Genomic DNA, 26,209 nt, shown 5'->3' with positions numbered 1-26,209 from the left:
CCAAACTAAAGTGTCCTTTTTAAAAACTGCAAGCAGGCTGGGTTTTTATTGCAGGAGAGACATCTGTGCATTCCGGCACAGATCCTGTGTGCACAGGAGTGATGTCATCCCGTGCCGGGTAATGTAGACAGCCACAGTCCAACACATGGAAAAGCTGGGTAGAAGATACCAGTGAGGGATGTTGGACCATTTAAGAAAGGTGTGGATGGCTGTTTATGGGTCAGAATGCCCCTACCCCCAGCCGCTTACACTATTTACTGAACATTACAAGCAACTGTCCCGCTGTATGAACTTTGCCTGTTTTGTCAAGTGCGGTGTAAAGTATCTCAATACAATTTATTTTAAAAAGCACAGCCTGAAGTACTGTAGGTGGTACACTGAGGGGCTCTAGAGCAGCGGTTCTCAACCTGGGGGTCGCGACCCCCTGGGGGGTCGATTGCCCATTCTCCAGGGGGTCGCGAATGCTGGCCGAGACAGACCCGAAGTTACTGCCTGAGTCCGTCCGTCTCGGCCAGCGAGATGTCACTTCCTGGAGAGGAGGGACTACACGGAAGTGACGTTCCGTCGCCGCCATCTTGGTACTCTCGTCCGCAGTAAGGCTTAGACTTAGAAGTCGGCAAGCGGACATCTTTGTACACCCACCGAAATCCGCTTGCTGCGGACGAGTGTACCAAGAGGGAGGCAACGAAACTTGCTGAAGAAGAAGAACACCTGTGACTTCTGGTAAGTCAGACACACAGGAAAAGCTGACAAGACAACATTTTTTTTATTATGGAGATATATATATATATATATATATATATATATATATATATATATATATATATATATATATATGGGCACAGTGGCTGCATTTGATGGCACAGTTGCAGCGTTTTAATGGGTTTTTTTTTCTGATTGTTTCAGTTTGTTTGCGCCCCCACCACTGATTTATATATAAACGTTGCGGTTGATTCCTCAAAAGTGGTTATTCCGTGCCAGTGCTAGATACACAAAGTGTATAGCTTCCAAACATGTATCTAGCACTGGCACGGAATAACTACTTTTGAGGAACCAACTGGGACGTATATATATATATATATATATATACTACGTATATATATAAGAACACCTGTGACTTCTGGTAAGTCAGACACACAGGAAAAGCTGACAAGACAACATTTTTTTTATTATGGAGATATATATATATTTTTTTTATTATGGATATATATATATATATATATATATATATATATATATATATATATATATATCTCCATAATAAAAAAAAAATATATATATCTCCATAATAAAAAAAATATATATATATCTCCATAATAAAAAAAATGTTGTCTTGTCAGCTTTTCCTGTGTGTCTGACTTACCAGAAGTCACAGGTGTTCTTATATATATACGTAGTATATATATATATATATACGTCCCAGTTGGTTCCTCAAAAGTAGTTATTCCGTGCCAGTGCTAGATACATGTTTGGAAGCTATACACTTTGTGTATCTAGCACTGGCACGGAATAACCACTTTTGAGGAATCAACCGCAACGTTTATATATAAATCAGTGGTGGGGGCGCAAACAAACTGAAACAATCAGAAAAACCCCCCCATTAAAACGCTGCAACTGTGCCATCAAATGCAGCCATTGTGCCCATCAATTGTCGCCACTGTGCCAGCAAACGCTTCCACTGTGCCATCAAACGCAGGAACTGTGCCCTTTAATTGTTGCCACTGTGCCAAACGCAGCCACTGTGCCCATTAATTGTCGCCACTGTGCCAGCAAACGTCGCCACTGTGCCCATCAATTGTCGCCACTGTGCCATCAAACACAGTCACTGTGCCCAACAATTGTCGCCACTGTGCCAGCAAATGCCGCCACTGTGCCATCAAACGCAGCCACTGTGCCCTTTAATTGTTGCCACTGTGCCAAGGGCAGCCACTGTGCCCATCAATTGTCGCCACTGTGCCAGCAAACGTTGCCACTGTGCCAGCAAACGTTGCCACTGTGCCATCAAACGCAGCTACTGTGCCATCAAATGCAGCCACTGACCCCTTTAATTGTTGCCACTGTGCCAAATGCAGCCACTGTGCCCATAAATTGTCGCCATGGTGCCAGCAAACGTTGCCACCTGTGCCATCAAACGCAGCCACTGTGCCCTTTAATTGTTACCACTGTGCCAAACGCAGCCACTGTGCCAGCAAACGTCCCACTGTGCAGCCACTGTGCCCATCAATTGTTGCCACTGTGCCAGCAAACGCCGCCACTGTGCCAGCAAACGCGACCAGCAAAAATAATTTTACTGTTAGGGGTCCCCACAACTTGGGAAATTTTATCAAGGGGTCACGGCACTAGGAAGGTTGAGAACCACTGCTCTAGAGCAACTGTATTTTAAATTATGATAGTTGCTTGTGATAGTTGCTTTCGTATACTGTGGTACTACAGTCTATTTGGCATATATTGTTTTATTATAATCTATCCATCTATTTACCTATCTATCTTGTGAGACTAGTTGATATGTTTGTGGGCTGTGTTTATATTTCATCTACAGTAGGATTCTCACATACACAGTGAGGGGTTTAAAGAGGAGAAAACTAACTTTTTTTTTTTAACAAGTTCCGGACCAGCCGTACTGCGGCAGGTTGGCTCAGCTAGGCGAAGCGACGTAGCTGTATGTCAGATGCGTGGCCCCTAGGCGGCCGCGGCGATCGGATTCGCTTTAGAACCGATCAGTCTCCAAGCCCAGGCCAATGATTTCTGGCCTGGACCTGGTGATCGGTTCTGGCAAATGAAATTCTTCCCCTGCCTGTAAGTGTAAACATAGGCAGGGGAAGTGATGTCATCTCCCCTCGTGGAACTCTTTTCTGTTCCAGAGAGAGGAGAGAAGACATCTCACAGTAGGTTGCACCAACACAACACTACACTAAAACCAGTACACATAGGTACACTTGTCACCCCCCAACGCCTTCACTCCCTGTCACAGTGTCACCCAGTGCAGTGTTCATATTTTTCTTTAATCGCTGTACTGGTGTAATTTGTGACAATAATCAGTGTTAGGGTACTTAGTAGTAGCCCCAGATAGTTATAGGGACCCCCCCAAACCCCCCCTAATAAAGGTTTAACCCCTTGATCACCCCGTCAACAGTGATCACCATATTAGTGTCACGGGGGATGCTGGTTAGTTAGTTATTTTTTTATAGCGTCAGGGCACCCGCCGTATATTTCCTAATAAAAGGTTTAACCACCTGATCACCTGGCGGGTGACCTCAGTCATGTTTTAGTGTCAGTTAGGGTCTGCGCTGCCCCAGGCAGCGTCAAATTAGTGCCAGTAGCGCTAACACCCACGCACGCACCATACACCTCCCTTAGCAGTGTCTGAACAGATCGATATCTTTGATCTGATCAGAACTATATTAGCGTCCCCAATAGTTTAGGGTTCCCAAAAACGCAGCGTTAGCGGGATCAGCCCAGATACCTGCAAGCACCTGCATTTAGCCCCTCTGTCCACCCCAGCCCACCCAAGTGCAGTAATAATCGATCACTGTCACAAACACTAAACACATAACTACAGCATTTGCAGAGTCAGGCCTGATCCCTGCGAACGCCAACAGTTTTTTGGTAGCGTCCTGACAGATCTGACGACGGAGTAGTGGTCCCTGCCAAGGTCAGGCGTACCCAACCCCATTCTTCTGCTGTTGTTGAGGTGCAAGAACCACAGGGCTCCTGCATGGAGCAGAGAGACAGTACTAGTGTCCCTCATCCTTCTGGTGAACTGGCAAGCACCAGCGGCCTAGTACATCCTGGTCATACATCCAGCACTGCAGTAACCCTTGGTGACGTGGCACGTCCCATAATTGCAGTTCAAGCTGGTGAGGTGGCTGGCACAAGTAGAGTCCTGCAGCCAACAAGAAGACAAAGACAGGCCCATCGAGCCCATAGTACCCTTCCTGCTGCATTTGCCAATCCGAATTGGGAGCCCACCACCTCTGCAGCACCCGTACTTCCCCCATTCACTGGCCAACCCGGAATTCAGGTGGGAACAATTGATTTTACGTCACTTGATTTTTATTCACTGTTTTTCATGGAAGACCTCCATAGATCTGTTGTGGACCAAAGCAATTTGTATGCTGGTCAATTCATCGCCGCTAATCCCCAGTTGATCCTTGCCAGAGATTGGAAACTTATTACGGTTTCTAAATTTAAGACCTTCCTGGGCCAATCCCTCCTCATGGGCATAGTTAAAAAAGTGAGTTGCGATCATATTGGTCCACTGACCCAATTCACCATATGCCCGTATTCTCTGCCTCCATGACCAGGACACAATACGAGCAGATTTTGCGGTTCATGCATTTCAATGACAATGAACTCTGTCGTCCTCAGGGTGACCTTGGATATGATTGGCTCCATAAAATTCGTCCCCTCGTAAACCACTTCAACCAAAAGTTTGCAGCCTTGTTCACCCCCGATCAAGTTGTCTGCGTTAATGAGTCCCTGATTAAGTTTTCTGGCCGCTTGTCTATCAAACAGTATCTTCCCAGCAAGCGTGCCAGATATGGGGTCAAGATGTATAAGCTCTGTGACAGGGCAGCAAGCTATACAAATAGTTTTATGGTTTACGAGAGAAGAGATAGTCACATGGAACCCGAGAACTGCCCAGACTACATAGGGAGCGCTGGTAAGATTGTGTGGTACTTGGTGTCACCCTTATTCGGAAAGGGGTACCACTTGTACGTGGACAATTATTACACAAGTGGGACACTTTTTAGTCACCTTTTTGATTGTGGAATTGGCGAATGTGGCACCATGTGATCCAATCGCCAAGGCTTCCCCCAACGGCTTGTAGAGTCCCGACTTAGACGGGGGGAGAGAGCCTGCTTAAAATGTAATCATTTGTTAGCAGTGAAGTGGAGGGATACACGGAATGTTTTCGTTCTGCCTTCACACAGATACGACTGTCCAAATTCCTACGGCGACTGGTGTTGTGGAGAAACCCCTCTCTGTCCATGAATACAACCTTAACATGGGAGGGGTGGACCTCAATGACCAGCTGTTGGTGCTGTACCTAATTGCTCGTAAGGCCAGACGCTGGTACAAAAAAGTATATTCCAATTGGCTCTGCTAAATGCTTATGTGCTATACAAAGCTTCAGGACAAACTGGATCCTTCCTTAAATTCCAGGAAGAGATCATGAGAGCTCTTCTGTTTCCAGACGGTACTGTGGCCAACCTTCCCAACGCAAATGCAGTGAGCTGGCTGCATGAGAGGTATTTTCCGTATGTCCTCCGTGATACCCCTACCCAAAGAAATCCCCAAAGAAGATGTTGTGTCTGCAGAAAACGCGGATTTAGGCGTGACACTCGCTTTTATTGTCCCTCCTGTCCTGACCAACCTGGTCTCTGCATCAGTGACTGTTTCAAACGCTACCACACACTAGTGGAGTATTAGCGTAGGGTACAGCATTGAGCAGTCCTAGGGCACACTTACACAGGGTCTCAAAAAATGAGATGGCCATCACATTTTGAGAGACCCTAATCTGGAACATTTACAGTTTACAGTTTATATAAAAGTGCAAAAAAACCCCCACAAAAACACAAAAAAAAAGCAAAAAATAGTTTTGGTTTTATTTTTCTTCTCTCTCTATTGTTCTCTCTCTTAAGTTCGCTCTCTATTGTTCTATATCTATTGTTCTCTCTCTATTGTTACTGTATTTTAGAACTGTAATGTTTTATTTTTACTATATTTTGTTGCATTTGCTTTGCAAGTATGGTATTTATTACTGTTATACTGTAATGTTACTTTGTTTTATTGTTAACCATCATTTGCTTAGCAGGTACGCCATTCAGCTGCAGCATGGGTTTATTTATTCTGACAGCAACAGCGTTTGCTCCCACGATATGTAAAGCTGTGACTCCAGCGCTGTAGGAGGTGATTTCACCTCCACAGTTAAAAAAAAGAGCATATATGCTGAAGTATGGGGTCAGGGGTGAAGGAGTGATTTGCTCCTAACATTAGGGGCGGATTGCCCCCATGGTTCGCCATATATTTTTTAGGCACAGATTGCATTAAAAAATAAAGTTGTTTTATTGAGTTAAAGCGGGGGTCCACCTATCTATCACTTTTTTTTTTTTGAGTTCATTCACAAACACTTCTTCTCAGCATTACATACTCACATATTGTGTGTAATATGTCCGCCTGTGTCAGATTTCGTCGGAAAGAATAATTTATATTATGCACTGCAGGCGGTTTCCATCTTCATTGTGGGCATTTGAAGCCCACAAGCATTTCCTGGATGTGGTGAATGCTGTGCTCCCAGCATTCACCGCTCGTTCCCGCACATGCTCAGTGGCATCCTGGGAAGCCTGAGACTAGCTCCCAGGAATCTGGGAGAGGCTAGAAACACGCCTACTCCCACGGGAGGAGAACCAGGAAGTGCAAAGAAGAATAGAAAAATAAAAGGTAATTACGGTGATTTAAATTTTTTTAAACGGCATGTCAGCATCTAGGCAAGGAAGAGAATACATACAGATATTGTTCAAAATTTGGGTGGAACCCCACTTTAATGTTTTATCGTTACCATTGTTTGCTTTTCAGGTACGCCATTCAGCTGCAGCACTGATTTATTTATCTTGACAGCAACAGCGTTTTCTCTCACGATACGTAAATCAACGACAGCGCTGTAGGAGGTGATTTCACCACCACAGTTAAAAAAAAAATGGTGCATGTATGCCCATCATTAGAAGTGGGTGGATGAAGGGTGGTATTCTAATGGTGGGCATACCCAGCGATCAATCTCTTTTTTTCGTTCCGCCCACAGACTGCATGAAAAAAAGAACATTGCAATATATGCCCAACAAGGACCAGCAACGTACTGGTATGTTGCTGGACTTTGAGTGGTTATACAAGAATGATGCCTGCAGGTTTAGGTATCATCTTGGTATAATTCTTTTCAGCCAGCAGTCGGCTTTCATGTAAAAGCAATCCAATGGCTAATTAGCCTCTAGACTGCTTTTACAAGCAGTGGGAGGGAACGACCCCCCCCACCGTCTTCCATGGTTTTCTCGGGTTCTCCTGTCCCAACAGGGAACCTGAGAATGCAGCCGGTGGTTCTGCCAGCTGACCATAGAGCTGATCGAAGACCAGAATGGTTCCAATCATCTCTATGGCCTAAGAAACCAGAAGCTATGAGCATTTCATGACTTAGGTTTTGCCGAATATAAACAGCGCCATTGGGAAATTGGGAATTGGGATTTTATCACACTGATCTTGGTGTGATCAGACGCTTTGAGGGCAGAGGAGAGATCTAGGGTCTAATAGACCCCAATTTTTTTTAAAAAAGAGTACCTGTCACTACCTATTGCTATCATAGGGGATATTTACATTCCCTGAGATAACAATAAAAATGATAAAAAAAATGAAAGGAACAGTTTAAAACTAAAATAAAAAAGCAAAATAAACAATAAAAAGAAAGCACCCCTGTCCCCCCGTGCTCACGCACAAAGGCAAACGGAAGCGTCATTCCGGTGTCGTATGTAAACAGCAATTGCACCATGCATGTGAGGTATCACTGTGAAGGTCAGATCGAGGCCAGTAATTTTAGCAGTAAACCTCCTCTGTAAATCTAAAGTGGTAACCTGTAAGAGTTGTTTTAGTGCATTCAAATTAAAAAAAGTGTTTTTTTTTTTCAAAAAAATTGCGTTTGAAAAATCGCTGCGCAAATACTATGTGAAAAAAAAAATTGCAACACCCATCATTTAAACCACTTCAATACAGGGCACTTATACACCTTCCTGCCCAGACCAATTTTCAGCTTTCAGCGCTGTCGCACTTTGAATGACAACTGCGTGGTCATGCTACACTGTACCCAAACAATGTCCAGGTAGCGCAAAACCCCCCCAAATTACCCCATTTTGGAAAGTAGACATCCCAAGGTATTTGCTAAGAGGCATGGTGAGTATTTTGCAGCTCTCATTTGTTTTTGAAAATGAAAAAAGAAAAGAAAAAACATTTTCTTTTCTTTTTTCAATTTTCAAAACTTTGTGACAAAAAGCAAGATCTGCAAAATACTAAATATGTCTCTCAGCAATTAGCTTGGGGTATCTACTTTCCAAAATGGGGTCATTTGGGGTTTTTTATTTGCTATCTTGGCATTTCATGGCCTCCGTAACTGTGATAGGCAGTGAGGAGTGAAATCAAAAATGTACGCCCTTAGAAAGCCTGAAGGCGGTGATTGGTTTTCAGGGTCCTGTACGCAGTTAGACTGCCAAAAAGTCCCACACATGTGGTATCCCCATACTCAGGAGAAGCAGCACAATGTATTTTGGGGTGTAATTCCACATATAACCATGCCATGTTTGAGCAATATATCATTTAGTGACAACTTGTGTAAAAAAAATAAATAAATAAATAAAATTTTCCCGCAACTTGTGGCAAAATATTAAATATTCCATGGACTCAATATGCCTCTCAGCAAATAGCTTGGGGTGTCTACTTTCCAAAATGGGGTCATTTGGGGGGGTGTGCTATCTTGGCATTTTATGGCCTTTGAAGCAGTGATAGGTAGTGAGGAGTGGAGTCAAAAATTTACGCCCTTATGCCGCGTACACACGAGCGGACTTTACGGCAAACTTGTTCTGACGATCTTTCCAACGGACTTTGTAGCGTAGGTGCGTCGGACTTGGACATACACGATCACACCAAAGTCCGACGGATTCGTACGTGATGACGTACGACCGGACTAAAATAAGGAAGTTGATAGCCAGTAGCCAATAGCTGCCCTAGCGTCGGCTTTAGGCCGTCGGACTAGCATACAGATGAGCGGATTTTTCGACCAGACTCGAGTCTGATTTGAAACATGCTTCATTTCTAGGTCCGTCGAATTTTTGGGGAAAAAAAGTGCGCTGGAGCCCACACACGATCGAATTATCCAACGGAGTCCGGTCCGCCGGACCAAGTTTGCCGTAAAGTCTGCTCGTGTGTACGCAGCATTAGAAATCCTGAAGGCGGTGCTTGATTTTTGGGGCCCTGTACGCGGCTAGGCTCCCAAAAAGTCTCACACATGTGGTATCCCCATACTCAGAAGAAGCAGCAGAATGTATTTTGGGGTGGAATTCCACATAGAACCATGGCATGTGTGAGCAATATATCATTTACTGACAACTTTGTGTATTTTTTTTTTTTTTTGTCATTTTTCAATCACTTGTGACAAAAAAATAAAATATTCAATGGGCTCAACATGCCTCTCAGCAATTTCCTTGGGGTGTCTACTTTCCAAAATGGGGTTATTTAGGGGGGGGGTTGTACTGCCCTGCCATTTTAGCACCTCAAGAAATGTTTGTAGACGCTATAACTTTTGCGCAAACCAATAAATATACGCTTATTGACATGTTTTTTTACCAAAGACATGTTGCTGAATACATTTTGGCCTAAACGTATGACTACTGGATTTTTTTTATAACAAAAAGTAGAAAATATAATTTTTTTTTTAAATCTTCAGTCTTTTTCTGTTTATATCGCAAAAAATAAAAATTGCAGAGGCAATCAATTACCATCAAAAGAAGGCTCTATTTGTGGGAAAAAAAGGACGCAAATTTTGTTTGGGTACAGCATTGCATGACCGCGCAATTACCAGTTAAAGAAGCTCAGTGCCAAATTGTAAAAAGTGGACCAAAGGGACCAATTCTTTCGGGCTGAAGTGGTTAAAAAAGCTAAATAAGTCCTGTCCTGGAGCACAGAGGCTTTGTAATGCTTTGGGTGCGATAAAGGGCCACGTTTTACCCGGTAGCCCAAAAGTCCATGTTAGGAGGCACATGGCCTTGCACGCAAATACTGCTTGAAACAGTGCCCAGCCACGTACAAGCCAACACATATTTCAACCTGTCTTTGATTTTAACCAGACGCATGAGTCCTTAATTAGTCACAGCTCTTTATGAGCCATTTTAATATAAGAGGTGATTGATACTTAGGGCTCCATCTCTCTCCTGTGAGAGCCTGATGCTGTGTGAAAAGGCTGACTGCTGTGAGCACACCAAGAAGGTACAAGCGCTGCCTGTTTGCTTTGTGTAGCCCATCCTGTTAGCCAGGAACTGACATAGCTTACTTTGTAGCTCGGACAAGCAGATGTTTGGTTTGTTTTAGGCTACTTTCACAATGAGGCGCTATAGCGCTACAAATAGCACCTGCAAAGTGCCTGTAAAGCGCCTCTCCTCTCACTCCACTGTGAAAGCCCAAGGACTTTCACACTGGAGAGGTGCGCAGGCAGGACGCTAAAAAAAAGTCCTGCAAGCAGCATCTTTGAGGTGCTGTAGGAGCGGTGTATACACCGCTCCTGCACCTCCCTTGCCCATTGAAATCATTGGGCAGCGTCGGTAAAGCGCCACTGGAGCGGCACTTAGCGGGTGTTTTTAACCCTTTTTCGGACGACGCTTTACCACCACCAACGACCCAGAGTGAAAGTGCCCTTATACTATGAGCTTGTTATACAAAGTTCTCTTGCATTGAAACTGCATTTGTTTGCTGCCTTGATGAAGAAAAGTGCAGGGCAAACCTGCTTGGACCATTCCTGGGTGCTACTGTCCCATGCATGGTTTACCACTGCCAATAGCAGTTAAGCTGCTTGCTAATACAATTTATGTATATGACATTACCTGCTGATCTGTCTTAGCTGGACTTTCCTGTGAAGCTTGCTTTCTTATAGCTGCTGGCTGTATAGTACTGCTAGCCAGAGTGGCAATAATTTGTCCTTGGGCATTCAGCAGAAGCTGAGGTGTCACTGCCTGGACCACACTTGGAGCCGTAACAGCAGCAGCAGCCCCTGCTGTGATCCCTGGAGTGTTCAGCAACCATGGCAGAGTGCCAATCACCTGTACAGAAGAAACAGATTTCAGTTCTCTTATTGGTAAGCTTACAATACAAGAGTACCGCTTCTATTTGCAGGAATACAGAATGCTTAAATGCTTAAAGCGGGACAAAGGGTAAGTAATAAACTATGAGCAGGCAGTTTTTTATTGCCTAAGAGACATGCAATTCAATAACAATCACTTACCTGCCTGCTTGCAGTCTTCTAATGAATGCACACTGAGCAGTGCATGCGCTGTTCTTTTTTTTTTTTTAAAGGTTTTTATTTGCCAAATGCACATACATAGAATGACACATTGCATGTAAGGCACATTTCTGGATGCAGCCGTCAAAATACAATTATCATTCAAGAGTAGTTCAGAATAAGCATCCTATGCTAGAAGATATTACAGTACAGATAGCATCTTTTTTTAAACTATAAAATACCAATTACAATCCATAATTGTAATGTAAATTATCATCGGTCTAAAACATGGTAAAAATATAAAAATAAAAAGTATATATAATAAGTTAGAGAACAGAACCATAGAGGTAGATACCTCTCAAACCAATTGTGCTGTGTGCCGTCATCTCCCCAGTCCCCCAGAACATGCTCTCCCAATGTCATCCTACCTGATATATTACTCAACTACGGTATATAGAAAATTCCATTTTAGAAGTCACATGGCATAGTTTCCTTTGAGTTTATCCACCTTCCCCATACTTTATTGAATTTTTTCTTACTACCTCTTGCTTCATAGGTCATTTTATACAGTGTAATATTTGCATTAACCAAACCTTTCCAAGCTCCCAAGGTAAGATGATCCCTCTTTATCCAATTTAGAACAATCACCTTCCTGACATAATAAAACAATAGTCTCAAAAACAGTCTAGCATTGTTGCTCATTACTTCGTCTTCTATAACCCTCAGGAGACCCAGCAGTGGGCTACATATGTTCGGGAGATTGAATGTTTCTGCAACATACTAGGTTACTTGTGACCATAAGGGTCATATTCTATTACAGTCCCATACCATGTGCATAAAAGTACCGTCTGCCACCAGGCATTTATGACAAATAGGGTCAGTTCTTCTGTCCATCCTATATATGTATGGGGTGTAATACATTTGGTGTAGGTATCTTAGTTGTATCAGTTTGTCCCTCGCAGAGATGACCGTGGACATATAGGAGGTCAAAACCTCTTTCCAATGAGCCTCAGTCAACTCTGGGATGATATCTTTCCATCTGTCTCTCATTTTCTCCTCCCTCGGCTGTTTTTTTTCCATGAGTGCCACATAGTAAGTGGATATGCGTTTTGTGTGGTCGGGTTCTGCGAGCAGTGTTTCCATTTTTGTGTTTTCTAAAAGTACCAACCCAGTTCCAAATTGTGCATGCACCGCATGCCTCAGCCTGGTATAGTGAAACGCCCATGAATCGGGGACACCCAATTCCCTCTTCAGCTGTGCAAACGTTTTAAGTTCACCATTCTCAAAAAATGGTGCACATATGTAAGGCCAAATTTGGCCCATCTATGTCCATCCTCCAAAGGAGAAAGGTCCTTCAGACAAGGGTTGAACCATAATGGGGTATTTGGTGACAGGTGTAAAGGTCCGTCTTGTATTTGTTTTATAGAGATCTCGAGCACCTGTTTGGCTGATTTAAGCAAAGTCATCCCGTCCCCAGTAGGCACCATTCCTCTAAAAAAGAAATTCAAAAGTGCTTCATAGGAGGTTGCCACAGCTGCCTCCACTGCAGTGGCAGCATTGTTCAGCTGTGGAAACATGCGCCAGTGGGCTTGAACCAGCTGAGATGCCAAGTAGTACAGGCGAAGATCGGGTATTGCCAGACCTCCCCTCCCTACTGGCAACTGCAAGATGGCTAGCGACACACGAGCTGCCTTGTCTCCCCACAAAAAGGAGGTCAACAAAGAGTCAATGTATCGGAACGTCTTTTTAGGAATATATAATGGGGCATTAGAAAGTATATATAAAAATTTAGGGAGAAAAATCATTTTAAACAGATTAGCTCTGCCTAACAATGTGAGCGGGAGGTCTTTCCATTTCTGTATTCTATCTCTGAAGGCTCTGATTGCAGGCCATAGATTCACTTCCGTGAATGAGTTCACAGGTAGTTGGATATGTATTCAAAGTATTTAAAGTGGGTTGTTATCGTTAAAGGGCATTGAGTGGGAAGCACTAAGTTTGGCTGTGGATCTAGAGGAAACAGTGATGATTTAGACCAATTCATTTGAAAGCCAGAGAAGTTACCAAATTCCTGGATCACGTTGAATGCATTAGATAATGATAGTTCCGTATATCCTAAATATAGGAGCATATCATCCGCATATAATGATACGCGTTCCTCCAGATCCCCAACCAACAGCCCCTTGATGTCATCCTGACTCCTAAGTTTAGCCACAAGGGGTTCTATAGCTAGGGCAAAGAGGAGCAGAGACAGGGACATCCCTGTCTCGTCCCCCTGCCTATTTTGAATGTATTTGAGATGAGCCCATTCACTCTAACACATGCTCGGGGGTCATTGTAAGTGCATGCGCTGTTCAGCGTGCATTCTTGACACATTCCAGCTGTGCCCAAATGACCGACTCCTGTGCACAGGATGACATCATTCCACCGCAGGCCAATCAAGACACAACAAACCAAACCCATTCATGTCACCTTAAATATAATTATCACTGTTAAAAAAACATAATTAATCACTGAATATGTGTACATCATATTACCAAATAGAGAGAAGGATCCTCATTTCCTTCCTGATTAACATGCTAATGGCATTTTTAAAGCGGGATTCCGGCCAGCTAAAAAATATTTTTAAAGTCAGCAGCTACAAACACTGTAGGACATGTAGGACACTGTAAGCATTGTAGGACATATACTACACCTTCAGTTCTACATGATATGAAGTCCTTAATATCATATTCTTTGTTGGTGCTAGTTGATGTGAACTTATTACACTTTTGCCCATTTTGTTGGGTGTTTTTGCAAGCATAACACCTCTTGCATGGAAAGAACCCCTTCCCCTGGAAGAATGATAATTCTGTCACCCTTTTGGGAGGTTCCGGGACATTTTTAGCTATCAGATCTCTTAGTGTTGGGACTCGCCTATATATGAAGCGAGGTCTATCAGGTAGGATACTACAGAGAGTTTTATCTGTTTTTAGAAGGGGCCAATATTTATTGATAATTTTCTCCACTTTTTTATGTTGGACACTAAAATTCATTATCAGGGATAAGTCATTATTAATATTGTTATCCTTGATTTTGTCTTGGATCAATGACTCTCTTGGGATCTGGTGGACTTCTTTAATTTTTTCCCCAATGAATTCTTTACTGTATCCTTTATCTTCATACTTTTTAACCATCCTCTGTGCTTGTGCTAAATATTCTTTATCGTCAGAGCTCGGCTCTCGGGTCCCGGCATCGCCATCCTAGGTAAGGGAAACAGGCAGTGGAGCCTTGCAGCTTCACTGCCAGATTCCTACTGCGCACGCGCGAGTGGCGCGGCGATCTGTGAATGGCCCCGTGGTTTTCTGGGAACACACACAGTTCCCAGAAGGTAACGGGGCCGCTCAGCTAGGAGCAGAACATGCCGCGAAATAGGAACAGGCAGATTAGGAAGACTGCCTAGAAACAAGGGTTCAGGTAAGTTTACATTTTTTTTTTTCAAATGTTTTTTTTTATTTTTTTTTTTTAGGATTTTTGGTGAAATTGTTTTTTTCAGGGTGGCCTTCCGCTTTAAATAATGCCTTTTCATTACATACCTGAGCGCAGCACATGAGTGCAGACAGTAAGGAGCTAATCCCATTAAAAACAAAATCTTATGAGACTCTAAACTGTTTGCAAAATTATGTGTCAAACTTGAATATAAATTAGCTCCATGCTAAAGTGAAAAACATTACTATCCATACAGAAACATATGCCATTTAAATATAGTGATAACAAAGGAATTAAAATAGTTGTAATAAATAAATTAAATGTAAAAAATGTGACAAAAAAGTGATATTAAGTGAATAAAATAATATATATAAATATATAGGGATAATAATATAATATAATAATATATATAAATATATAGGAAAATATAAAATAAATAAATAAGTAACAAGGCTTCAAATTCCTTTGATACAATACTTTGTTATCACTATATTTAACCACTTCCCAACCAGCCACCGCAGTTTTGCTGCGGCAGAATGGCACGGGTGGGCGAAGTGACGTTATGTTACGTTCCCCCTTGGCGGCCACAACGATCGGATTTGTTTCAGAAACAATCAGTTTCCAGGCCTAGGCCAATGATTTCTGGCCTGGACCTGCTGATCGGTCCTGGCGAATGAAATCCTCTCCTGCCTGTGTAAGTGTAAACACAGACAGGGAAAGTGAAGTCATCTCTCTTCATGGAATTCTTTTCCGTTCCAGAGAGAGGAGAGAGGACATCCAAACGTGAGTTGCACCAACACTACACTGATACAGTACACATAGGCACACTTGTCACCCCCTGATCGCCCCCCCCCCAAAGTTAACCCCTTCAATCCCTGGCCGGTCACTGCCAGGTGTTTTTTCACCTTAATGCATAGGATGCATTAAGGTGAAAAAACACTTAACTTTACAACCCCTATAAGGTCTATGGACCTCAAGTCGCATCAATCAGACCAAAGTAGTGCAGGTACTACTTTGAAGTCGCACAGATATGAACGTTACTCATTGGAAATCATGGGGTATGACTTGTCACGCGACTTTGCAGTCCCAAGTCACACAAGTGTACATGGGACCTTAAAGTGATAATAAAGCTGGATTTAGGTTTTAATATGTGTTTTTATACCTGCATGGAGCTTTAGCCCTATACATTGTTTTTTATAAACAAACTGAAATTTAAATTAAAGTAACCTAAACATATTGCACTGAAGTCAAACTGCTTGCAAGCATTCTTCTAAAATTCCTTTTAGAGCAGAAAACACAAAACTTTACATTTGGCAGCTAGGTCACACCCATAAACTTTTGCATTAAAAAAGATTGCTGAAATATACACAAGATGCTAAAATGTAAAATGACAAACTAATACAACTAAAAACTGTATATTAGCTAGCTTGGATTACCTGACCCTGTGCATTGGTTATTATCTGACTTGTGATGCCCTGTAGTCCAGGAATAGCATTGGCAAAAATAGGGGTTGCAGCAAGCGAGCTCAGCAACTGCGGTTGACCCCCTAGAGTTGCAGCACTAATCTGAAAAAAAAAGAAAGAAAATTCACAATGTATTGAGTATTTCTGTTATGGTATGTAACACAAACTGCAATTGGTTATTATTTATTTGTGTAACTTTTACAGTTTTGGCTGATTTCTTAAATCCTTTTATATTTATAGTAGCTATAAAGGTAAGAGTAGATAAATTAACAAACACAAGCTTTGGAATGTGAGATAAATTAATATAAGATAGAAGGTCCATGCTCATTCCACAGATCCTGCTGTGTCTTCACCAGATTTACAATTTGTACCATCACAACAACAAAAAAAAGTTGGGACTTCATGTACAATGATAAGCACTTACGGTTTTCTCAAACTCTTTGTTTGATTGCTCACAAATATTGGGCTTTATGCAGCAACTCTAATTCACCGTTGACCAATATTTTGTCCTCCAGCTGCTACCAGTCAAGATAGAATTATAGAACTTGCATGGCTAACTAGCTTTTGAAGGTACAGTCTCAAGGGGTTATATTCCTTCAGTACCTGGTGATTCACTGATCTGGACAAGCAAGTGAATAACTGGTGTCAGGTCTAAAGACCTATTTGCACTCAATTCACACACACACAAAAAAAAGCACTATCTGTGCCGCTGGAGGGCTTCGCCTAAAAGGTATGTCATAACGTGCTAGTACTGGGTGCATACTAGCACATTATGGCATTAACCTGCAGGGGACCCAATTGTTTGGTTTTTTTTGGCCGCTTTACTACGGCTTTATTCATGGAGCCTGAGAATGGTGCACTAGATACATCAATGCACAGGCCATACACAAATGAGGGAGGAAGTTAAGGGGATAATTCACTAGTCACATACAGTGGCAAGATGGAGGTGAATTGATAATTGTGTCAGAAAACACAGGATAAGGGAGGTAAGGGGTTAATCTACTGATCACTAGGGACAATATTAGATTTAGTGTGTATGGGGAGGGGCAAAAAAAAAGATCCTGTGTTATTGTAGCTGCTCATCCATTCACTCTGTGCCCATTCATACACAATTAAAGGGGTTGTAAACCCTCAGGGTTTTTTCACCTTAATGCATTCTTTGCATTAAGGTGAAAAACCTTCTGTAGTGCAGCAACCCCCCAGAGCCCCCCGTTTGCTTACCTGAACCTGATCTTTCCAGCGACAGGAAAAAGCCCAGCAGCTCCAGGTGCTGTCTCGGGTCCTCATTGGATAGATTGATAGCAGCAGCAGCCATTGGCTCCCGCTGCTGTCAATCGAATCCAGTAACATGGGAGCCAGGGGCGGGGCAGAGTCCTGCTGTCTGTGTCAGTGGATGCAGCAGGACTCAGGAGCGTGCCTGTACGGGTGCCCCCTTGGAATGTGGGTCTCTGAGGGGGCACTCGATGTAGGAAGGAGCCAGGAGTGCCGCCGCTGGGGGACCCCAGAAGAGGAGGATCTGGGCCACTCTGTGCAAAACCCTTGCACAGAGGTGGTAAGTATACCATGTTTGTTATTTATTTTATTTTTTTTTAATGAACCTTTACAACCCCTTTAATCTCCCTCCTTTCCCATTGTAAATAGTACCATGTGACTGCTGTGATGACCAGTCAGTGATCGCATGGTACCCAGCCCCTGGATTGGCTGGGTATAGTATCTCTGGGTACCCAGTGGCCTAATGATGGCTGGGTGCACAGCGATCACCTGGCAGACTGACCTCCCAGCGGCTACTGATCCAGTGCTGTTCATATTGTATGCATGCTAGGGTGCCATTTAACATGAATGGCAGCATACTGTAATGCACATATAACTGTCTGTTAAAATGCATTTTTGTGTGCGTTTTATTACCACTATGCAGTAATGTAAATGCAGCCTATATAACTAGTGAAGTAAAGGTAAGGGTGACAGCCCCAGAACTTAAATGGTCACAGGGGTCATAGGAATTGATAACCAATCTGCAACATCCTTAGGTTGTGGATACACAAAAATTGGATGGCAGCACTCCCATATTGGATGCAAAAATAGAAAAGTTTATTGAAGAAATAAAATCATGAGACAAAAAGCAATGACATAGGCAATGGCAGGGGCAAAAGGTGATGCGTTTCACACGGCTGGCGTGCTTCTCCATGTGAAACGCGTCACCTTTTGCCCCTGTCATTGCTTTTTGTCTCATGATTTTTTCTCCTCAATAAACTTTTTTTTTTTGCATCTAATATGGGAGTGCTGCCATCCTATTTTTGTGTATCCATTCGTCTGCAGCATTGACAGGGCTTGCACCCCATCTGATGTGTGTTTATTCATCATCAGTTCAGCTATCCACACCTGGAGCAGTTACTTTGTTTTATCCTTAGGTTGTGCTGTGCTATAGGGTGATTGGCACCACATGCCACATAATATCAGACCTGCATGCTGAATCTTGCTCACACGTGCATGCATGAGTATGTATGCGTTTACAACAGTGACCCTCAGCGTCAGACCATGGGCTTTAGAATGCCCATGCACAGACACACGGACATGGTCATGGTCAGACATTTCGGCTGAAAATTGTGTTTTCGGCATATTGCCGAAAGGAACAAAATGCCGATAATTGTGCATGCACAGTAGAGTTGGCCACGCCGCCGGGTGCCTCCCATTGCAGGGTGTCATCCTGGCTCACTCAATGTCTTGTCCTCCCCCCTCCTCCTCTACTTGCAGAGCGGCGATCTCCCTCTGTGTCAGGGAGCTGAATTGCCCGAGCTGCACTAACAATGTCCTGTTTAGGACGGCACACTGATCCAATGGCCGGACATTGAATCAGTGTGACGTGATCACAGGAGGTAGGACATTGTTACTGTGGCCCGGCAATTCAAATCCAGCTCAGTGACACACGGAGATCGTCGCTCTGATCCGGGCACAGGCAGGCTGCATCCCATAGGCACTGGTGAGAAGCTACATCTTATGGGCACAGGCAATGGTGAGAGGCTGCATCTGACGGGCACAGGCACTGGTGAGAGGTTGCATCTGATGGGCATAGGTACTGGTAAGAGGCTGCATCTGACATGCACTGGTAGGCTACATCTGACAGGCACTGGTGAGGCTGCATTGATCTCTTGTATCATGTCTGCAGTCTCTGATCATCTCCTGTATCATGTCTGCTAGAGGTACACCAAATGGAAAATTTGCTAATACTATTAGCAGTGTGTTTAAGTTTAAGTAAGCTATTGCAGACATGATACAAGAGATGGTTAGAGACTGAGAACATAATACAAGAGATGGTTAGAGACAGTGGACATCATACAAGAGATGGTTAGAGACTGTGGAAATGATACAAGAGATGGTTAAAGATTGTGGAAATGATACAAGAGATGGTTAGAGACTGAGGACATGATACAAGAGATGGTTAGAGACTGTAGACTGCATTTTTCTTGAGCTTTTCTTGCACTAAAGGTGGCAATAATGGTTAACAAATAAATTTATATTAATTCAAATTTTTGATATTAATTAACCACTTCAGCCCCGGAGGATTTGGCAGCTCAATGATCGGAGCACTTTTTACAATTTGGCACTGCGCTGCTTTAACTGGTAATTGCGCGGTCATGCAATGTTGTACCCAAACGAAATTTGCTTCCTTTTTTTCCCACAAATAGAGCTTTCTTTTGATGGTATTTGATTGCCTCTGCGATTTTTATTATTTGCGAAATAAATGGAAAAAGACCGAAAATTTTGAAAAAAGATGATATTTTCTACTTTTTGTTATAAAAAAAAAATAAACTCAATTTTAGTCATACATGTAGGCCAAAATGTATTCAGCCACATGTCTTTGGTAAAAAAAATGTCAATAAGCGTATATTTATTGGTTTGCGCAAAAATTATAGCGTCTACAAACTAGGTACATTTTCTGGAATTTACGCAGCTTTTAGTTTATGACTACCTATCTCATTTCTTGAGGTGCTAAAATGGCAGGGCAGTACAAACCCCCCCCACAAATGACCCAATTTTGGAAAGTAGACACCCCAAGGAAATTGCTGAGAGGCATGTTGAGCCCATTGAATATTTAATTTTATTTGTCACAAGTGATTGAAAAATGACAAAAAAAATTACACAAAGTTGTCACTAAATGCTCACACACACGCCAGGCTTTCTAAAGGCGTACATTTTTTATTTCACTCCTAACTGCCTATCACAGTTTCGGAGGCCATGAAATGCCCAGATAGCACAAACTCCCCCCAAATGACCCCATTTTGGAAAGTAGACACCGCAAGCTATCTGCTGAGAGGCATGCTGAGTATTTTGCAGATCTCGCTTTTTGTCACAAAGTTTTGAAAATTGAAAAAAGAAAAAAAAAAAAACATTTTTCTTTTCTTTCTTAATTTTCAAAAATAAATGAGATCTGCAAAATACTCACCATGCCTCTTAGCAAATACCTTGGGGTGTCTACTTTCCAAAATGGGGTCACTTGGGGGGGGTTGTGCTATCTGGACATTTCATGGTCTCCGTAACTGTGATAGGTAGTGAGGAGTAAAATCACAATTTTACGACTTTGAAATCCTGAAGGCGGTGATTGGTTTTTGGGGTCCTGTACGCGGCTAGGCTCCCAAAAAGTCCCACACATGTGGTATCCCCGTACACAGGAGAAGCAGCAGAATGTATTTTGGGGTGTAATTCCACATATAACCATGCCATGTTTGAACAATATATAATTTAGTGACAACTTTGTGTAAAAAAAATTAAATAAATAAAACAAAAAAAAATTGTAATGTTCCCGCAACTTGTGGCAAAATATAAAATATTCCATGCACTCAACATGCCTCTCAGCAAATAGCTTGGGGTGTCTACTTTCCAAAATGGGGTCATTTGGGGGGAGGTTTGTGCTATCTTGGCATTTTATGGCCTTAAAAACTGTGATAGATAGTGAGGAGTGAAATAAAAAATTTACATCCTTAGAAATCCTGAAGGTGGTGATTGGTTTTTGGGGTTCTGTACGCGGCTAAGCTCCCAAAAAGTCTCACACATGAGGTATCCCCGTACTCAGGAGAATGCATTTTGGGGTGTAATTCCACATATAACCATGCCATGTTTGAATAATATATCATTTAGTGACAACTTTGTGCAAAAAAAAAAAAAAAGTGTAATTTTCCCGAAACTTAGGACAAAATATAAAATATTCCATGGACTCAACATGTCTATCAGCAAATAGCTTGGGGAGTGTACTTTCCAAAAAGGGGTCATTTGGCGGGTTTTGAACTGTCCTGGCATTTTTTGCACAACATTTAGAAGCTTATGTCACACATCACCCACTCTTCTAACCACTTGAAGACAAAGCCCTTTCTGACACTTTTTGTTTACATGAAAAAATGTTTTTTTTGCAAGAAAATTACTTTGAACCCCAAACATTATATATGTTTTTAAAGCAAAGGCCCTACAGATTAAAATGGTGGGTGTTGCAATTTTTTTTTTTCACACAGTATTTGCGCAACGATTTTTCAAACACAATTTTTTGGGAAAAAAAAACACACTTTTTAAAATTTTAATGCACTAAAACACACTATATTGCCCAAATGTTTGATGAAAACATGACATGCTTTAAAATTGCACACAAACGTGTAGCAGCGACAAATTACATACATTTTTAAAAGCCTTTAAAAGCCTTTACAGGTTACCATTTTAGATTTACAGAGGAGATCTACTGCTAAAATTACTGCCCTCAATCTGACCTTCGCAGTGACATGCATGGTGCAATTACCGTTTACATATGACACCAGACCGACGCTTGCGTTCGCCTTTGTGAGAGAGCACGGGGGTCCCTTTTTTTTTAATTATTTATTTTGCTTTTTTTATTATATTTTTAAACTGTTCCTTTCATTTTTTTTATCATTTTTATTGTTATCTCAGGGAATGTAAATATCCCCTATGATAGCAATAGGAAGTGACAGGTATTTAAAAAATTGGGGTCTATTAGACCTTAGATCTCTCATCTGCCCTCAAAGCATCTGACCACACCAAGATCGGTGTGATAAAATGCTTTGCCAATTTCCCAATGGCGCTGTTTTTATCCAGCGAAACCGAAGTCACAATATGCTCGTAGCTTCCGGTTTCTTAGGCCATAGAGATTATTGGAGCCGTTCTGGTCTCTGATCAACTCTATGGTCAAATGGCTGAACCACTGGCTGCATTCTCGACTTCCCTGTTGGGACAGGAGAGCCTAAGAAAACCATGGAAGACAGTGGGGGGGGGGACGTTCCCTCCCACTGCTTATAAAAGCAGTCTAGAAGCCAATTAGCCACTAGGATTACTTTTACATAAAAGCCGACCACTGGCTGAAAAGAATGATACCAAGATGATACCTAAACCTGCAGGCATCATTTCTGGTATAACCACTCAAAGTCCAGCAACATACCAGTACATTGCTGGTCCTTGTTGGGCATACATTGTAATGTTCTTTTTTTCATGCAGCCTGTGGGCTGAACGAAAAAAAGAGATTGATCGGTGGGTATACCCACCATTAGAATACCGCCCTTCATTCACCAGCTTCTAATGATGGGCATACAGGAACTATTTTTTTTTTAACTGTGGTGGTGAAATCACCTCCGACATCGCTCGAGTCACGGCTTTACGTATCGTGGGAGCAAACGCTGTTGCTGTCAAGATAAATAAACCCATGCTGCAGCTGAATGGCGTACCTGCTAAGCAAATGATGGTTAACAATAAAACAAAGTAACATTACAGTATAACGGTAATGCCGCGTACACACGCCTCGGACATTCCGACAACAAAATCATGGATTTTTTTCCAACGGATGTTGGCTCAAACGGATGTCTTGCATACACATGGTCGCACAAATGTTGTTGGAAATTTCGAACGTTAAGAACGCAGTGATGTACAACACATACGACGAGCCGAGAAAAATGAAGCTCAATAGCCAGTGCAGCTCTTCTGCTTGATTCCGAGCATGCGTGGAATTTTGTGCGTCGGAATTGTCTACACACACTCGGAATTTCCGACAACGGATTTTGTTGTCAGAAAATTTGAGATCCAGCTCTCAAAGTTGTCGGAAATTCTGACAACAAATGTCCGATGGACCAAAAAGATAGCTGCGCTGGAATTAGTGGCATAAATTCAAACAATAAAATGATGTGGTCACCTTATTGAACACAAAAATAAAAATAAAAATGTAAACATCCATACAAAGTGAATTCGCAGTGAAACAACAGTGAAGCAGTCCTCTTGGGAAAAGAAAAAACTACACCAGTAAACCCAAGAAGTCCAATTGCATAAAGTAGAAAAAAGTTCATTAAGATGAGATAATCTTGGCAACGGAGAGAGTAGCAGACAACCAAACGGTGTATGACATGCGTCCTTATCACCTGGGAAATTGTGGTGACAGAAAGATTCCTCCACCTATGAATAAACTGCCCCTTACCGACTCCTTTGATCTCTTGTCAGGAGATCATATGGGCGTGTGGCTGTCTACCCCAGCCTCAGGTATAGGTAGTGAACGGATCCCATGTAAAAACTCCTTGACAGAAATCTTCTAAATACTGGATGGGCACTCGTTCCCCATGGAAATATAAATAAAAACAGCTCCCATAGCGTAACACGTTTGACAATTTATGAAAAGAATACAAATGGAATAACACTCACAATGTAGTAGAAGAAAATGCGCATAAAATTCGAACGCCGGCCGGCTTCAAAACTGCTGCCCGTAACTTCCGGGATCAGCGAGGATAGTGGTGACGTCAGCACGCCGCTCCTCCCTACGCCGTTTCGTCACAACTGACGTCTTCCAGGGGCACGGGCGGCGTGCTGACCCACCACCTATAAATATCCTGACAGTCAAACGGAACGCCCCCATCTGAGCTCAAGGTGTCCCGCGGTTGATATCGCCATTTTGAAAGAGGGCGAACGCCCTTTCCCAGAGCCAATATGTGTAATACAGTGTTAATTCTATGGAGAAATCCCTACCTATTGGATCGTATTGGACCGTATTGGACCGTGCCACCAATCCATTATTTATTGAAGGATACAAAAATGATTTTGGAACTTTTAAAAAAATGGATAGTTTGTCTTACCCCGAAATCGCATCGCAATTAAGGGTCGCAAAAAATCAACGGGATATGTGCCTAGGTCTAACTAGTTCTATATGCTGTCTTATGTTCCCCCTAGCTCATTATTAAGTAGGCCATAAATGTTCAAGTCAATGGTCATAATTTCATGGGTGGGACTGAAATTGATGTAAAAAAAATTAATTGTCATGGGCCCTCACAAAATTATAGGCCCCATAATTTTGGAGCAGATAAAAAATCCCAACCCCCGAATGGATAAGAATCTTGAAGAAGGTCTAGATTCACTCTGCAATAAAAAAAACATAGTGATCCGCCCAGCGGATAAAGGTAGGGGCATTCTAGACAGGGAGGCATACTTATTAGAGATGCAGAATATAGTGGGGACAGAGACACGTATGTCCAATTACTTGGTAACCCAGTTGGGGAGTATAAGAAAACACTACTGCCCCTAGTAGAAAAAGGCTTCCGGATGGGTATTCTTAATGAAAAAGAGAATATTTTTCTGATTCCGAAGGCACCAAGAGTCCCCATACTTTATTGCTTACCCAAGATCCACAAGAGTCTTACTTGCCCCCTGGGACGTCCGATTGTGAGTGGGATCGATTCCATCACGTCCCGGGTGGGCAAGTATATTGACCATTTCCTTCAACCATTGGTACATCAAGTACCTTCATATGTGAAGGATACGAGGCATGTGATAAATCTGCTGTCTGCTATAACACCCAATAATAATACCTTGTTGGTGACGGCAGACGTCACATCCTTGTACACCATTATCCCACACCATCTAGGGATAATTGCAGTTGAATATTATATGAGTAAACTCTCATCTTTACCTAAACAACAACAGATGTTTATCACTGAACTGCTGGAATATGCGACCGGCCATAATTATTTTTGGTTTAATCATCAGTATTACCGTCAGCAGCGTGGTGTAGCTATGGGGGCCAAGTACGCCCTCAGTCTAGCTAACCTATTTATGGCCAAATGGGAGGAGGACATCATCTATAAGGACTGAAACCCTCGTCTGAGGTTTTGGGCCAGGTATATTGATGACGTCCTCCTCCTATGGGATGGATCCACTTCCCAGTTGGACGACTTTTTCTCCCTGATCAATAACAACGACAGGGGGATCAGGTTTGTCCATGAGGTTAGTCAAGAAAGGATCAACTTCCTTGACTTGACTATTTTCAAGGAAGGAGATGTATTCAAAACAATTTCATTTTTAAAAAAAACTGGTTGTAATGCCTTTATCCCTATAGGGAGTTGCCATCACGACTCCTGGCTTAAGTCAATACCTAAAAGCCAGTTCATTAGAATGAGGCGTAATTGCACAGACATTAGCGATTATAGGACACAAGCTGGAATTATTTCAAGGAGATTGGAGGAAAAGGGGTATGACAGGGACTCCTTAGTGAGGCTCATGGAACAAGTGGAGACTATTGATAGGGCCTCCTTGTTGAACGAGGCCCCTAGGGGGGATAATAATGGACCCTCTCTACCATTCATCACCACCTTTTCAACACAACATCGCCAAATTAAAAATATTTTACGTAAACATTGGAACTTACTTGGTAACGATAGAGTTATTAAAACCATTCTACCTGAGAAACCACAGATCGTATTTAGGGGAGTCCCATCTCTTCGAGATAGGATTGCCCCAAATGTGGTGGACCCACCGACTAAAAAGGTATCGTTCTTCCAGAATCTCTTAAGGCTATCATCAGTGTCGCAGATGTCAGATCTGCTCACTTAACAAGAGTAAACAAAGAAAAACTGAATCCTTTATTTCTCATAGTACGTCGAGGGTACATAAAATAGAATCCTTTGTTACGTGCAGCTCGAAGGGCGTTGTATATTTATTGCAATGCCCTTGCGGGTTGCAATACATGGGCAGGACCAAACGGCCTATGCAAGTCCGTTTGGGAGAACATATCACTAATATTAAAAATGGCTTCCGATTCCACTCTGTGTCCAAGCATTATGCTTTATATTATGATTGTAACCCTGCAAACACCTTGTTTTTGGGGATAGATAGATATAGTGCTCATTGGAGGGGTGGCTCCTTAGTGAGGGAACTGTCCAGACTCAAGATGGCATGGATCCATCGGGTCCGGTGTTACACCCCATATGGTCTTAACATTGATACTGATGTA

General features: G+C 42.4%; 1 protein-coding gene across 1 annotated transcript in view; it reads right to left on the bottom strand.

Annotated features, from left to right (window-relative positions):
• The window catches only part of POU6F1 (POU class 6 homeobox 1), a 209,991-nt gene that overhangs the window by 34,146 nt on the left and 149,636 nt on the right, over positions 1-26,209 (bottom strand). Inside the window, exons 8-9 of the mRNA XM_073613711.1 lie at positions 15,928-16,056; positions 10,632-10,847 (exon numbers count right to left, since the gene is read on the bottom strand). Coding sequence (XP_073469812.1) covers positions 10,632-10,847; positions 15,928-16,056 — 345 coding nt within the window. The remainder of the gene's footprint in view (positions 1-10,631; positions 10,848-15,927; positions 16,057-26,209) is intronic.

This window comes from Aquarana catesbeiana, linkage group LG02 (genome assembly GCF_042186555.1).
Source record: "Aquarana catesbeiana isolate 2022-GZ linkage group LG02, ASM4218655v1, whole genome shotgun sequence".
Lineage (NCBI taxonomy): Eukaryota > Metazoa > Chordata > Amphibia > Anura > Ranidae > Aquarana > Aquarana catesbeiana.
The sequence above is the reverse complement of the archived record's forward strand: the minus strand, read 5'-3'. Positions and strand labels throughout refer to the sequence as shown.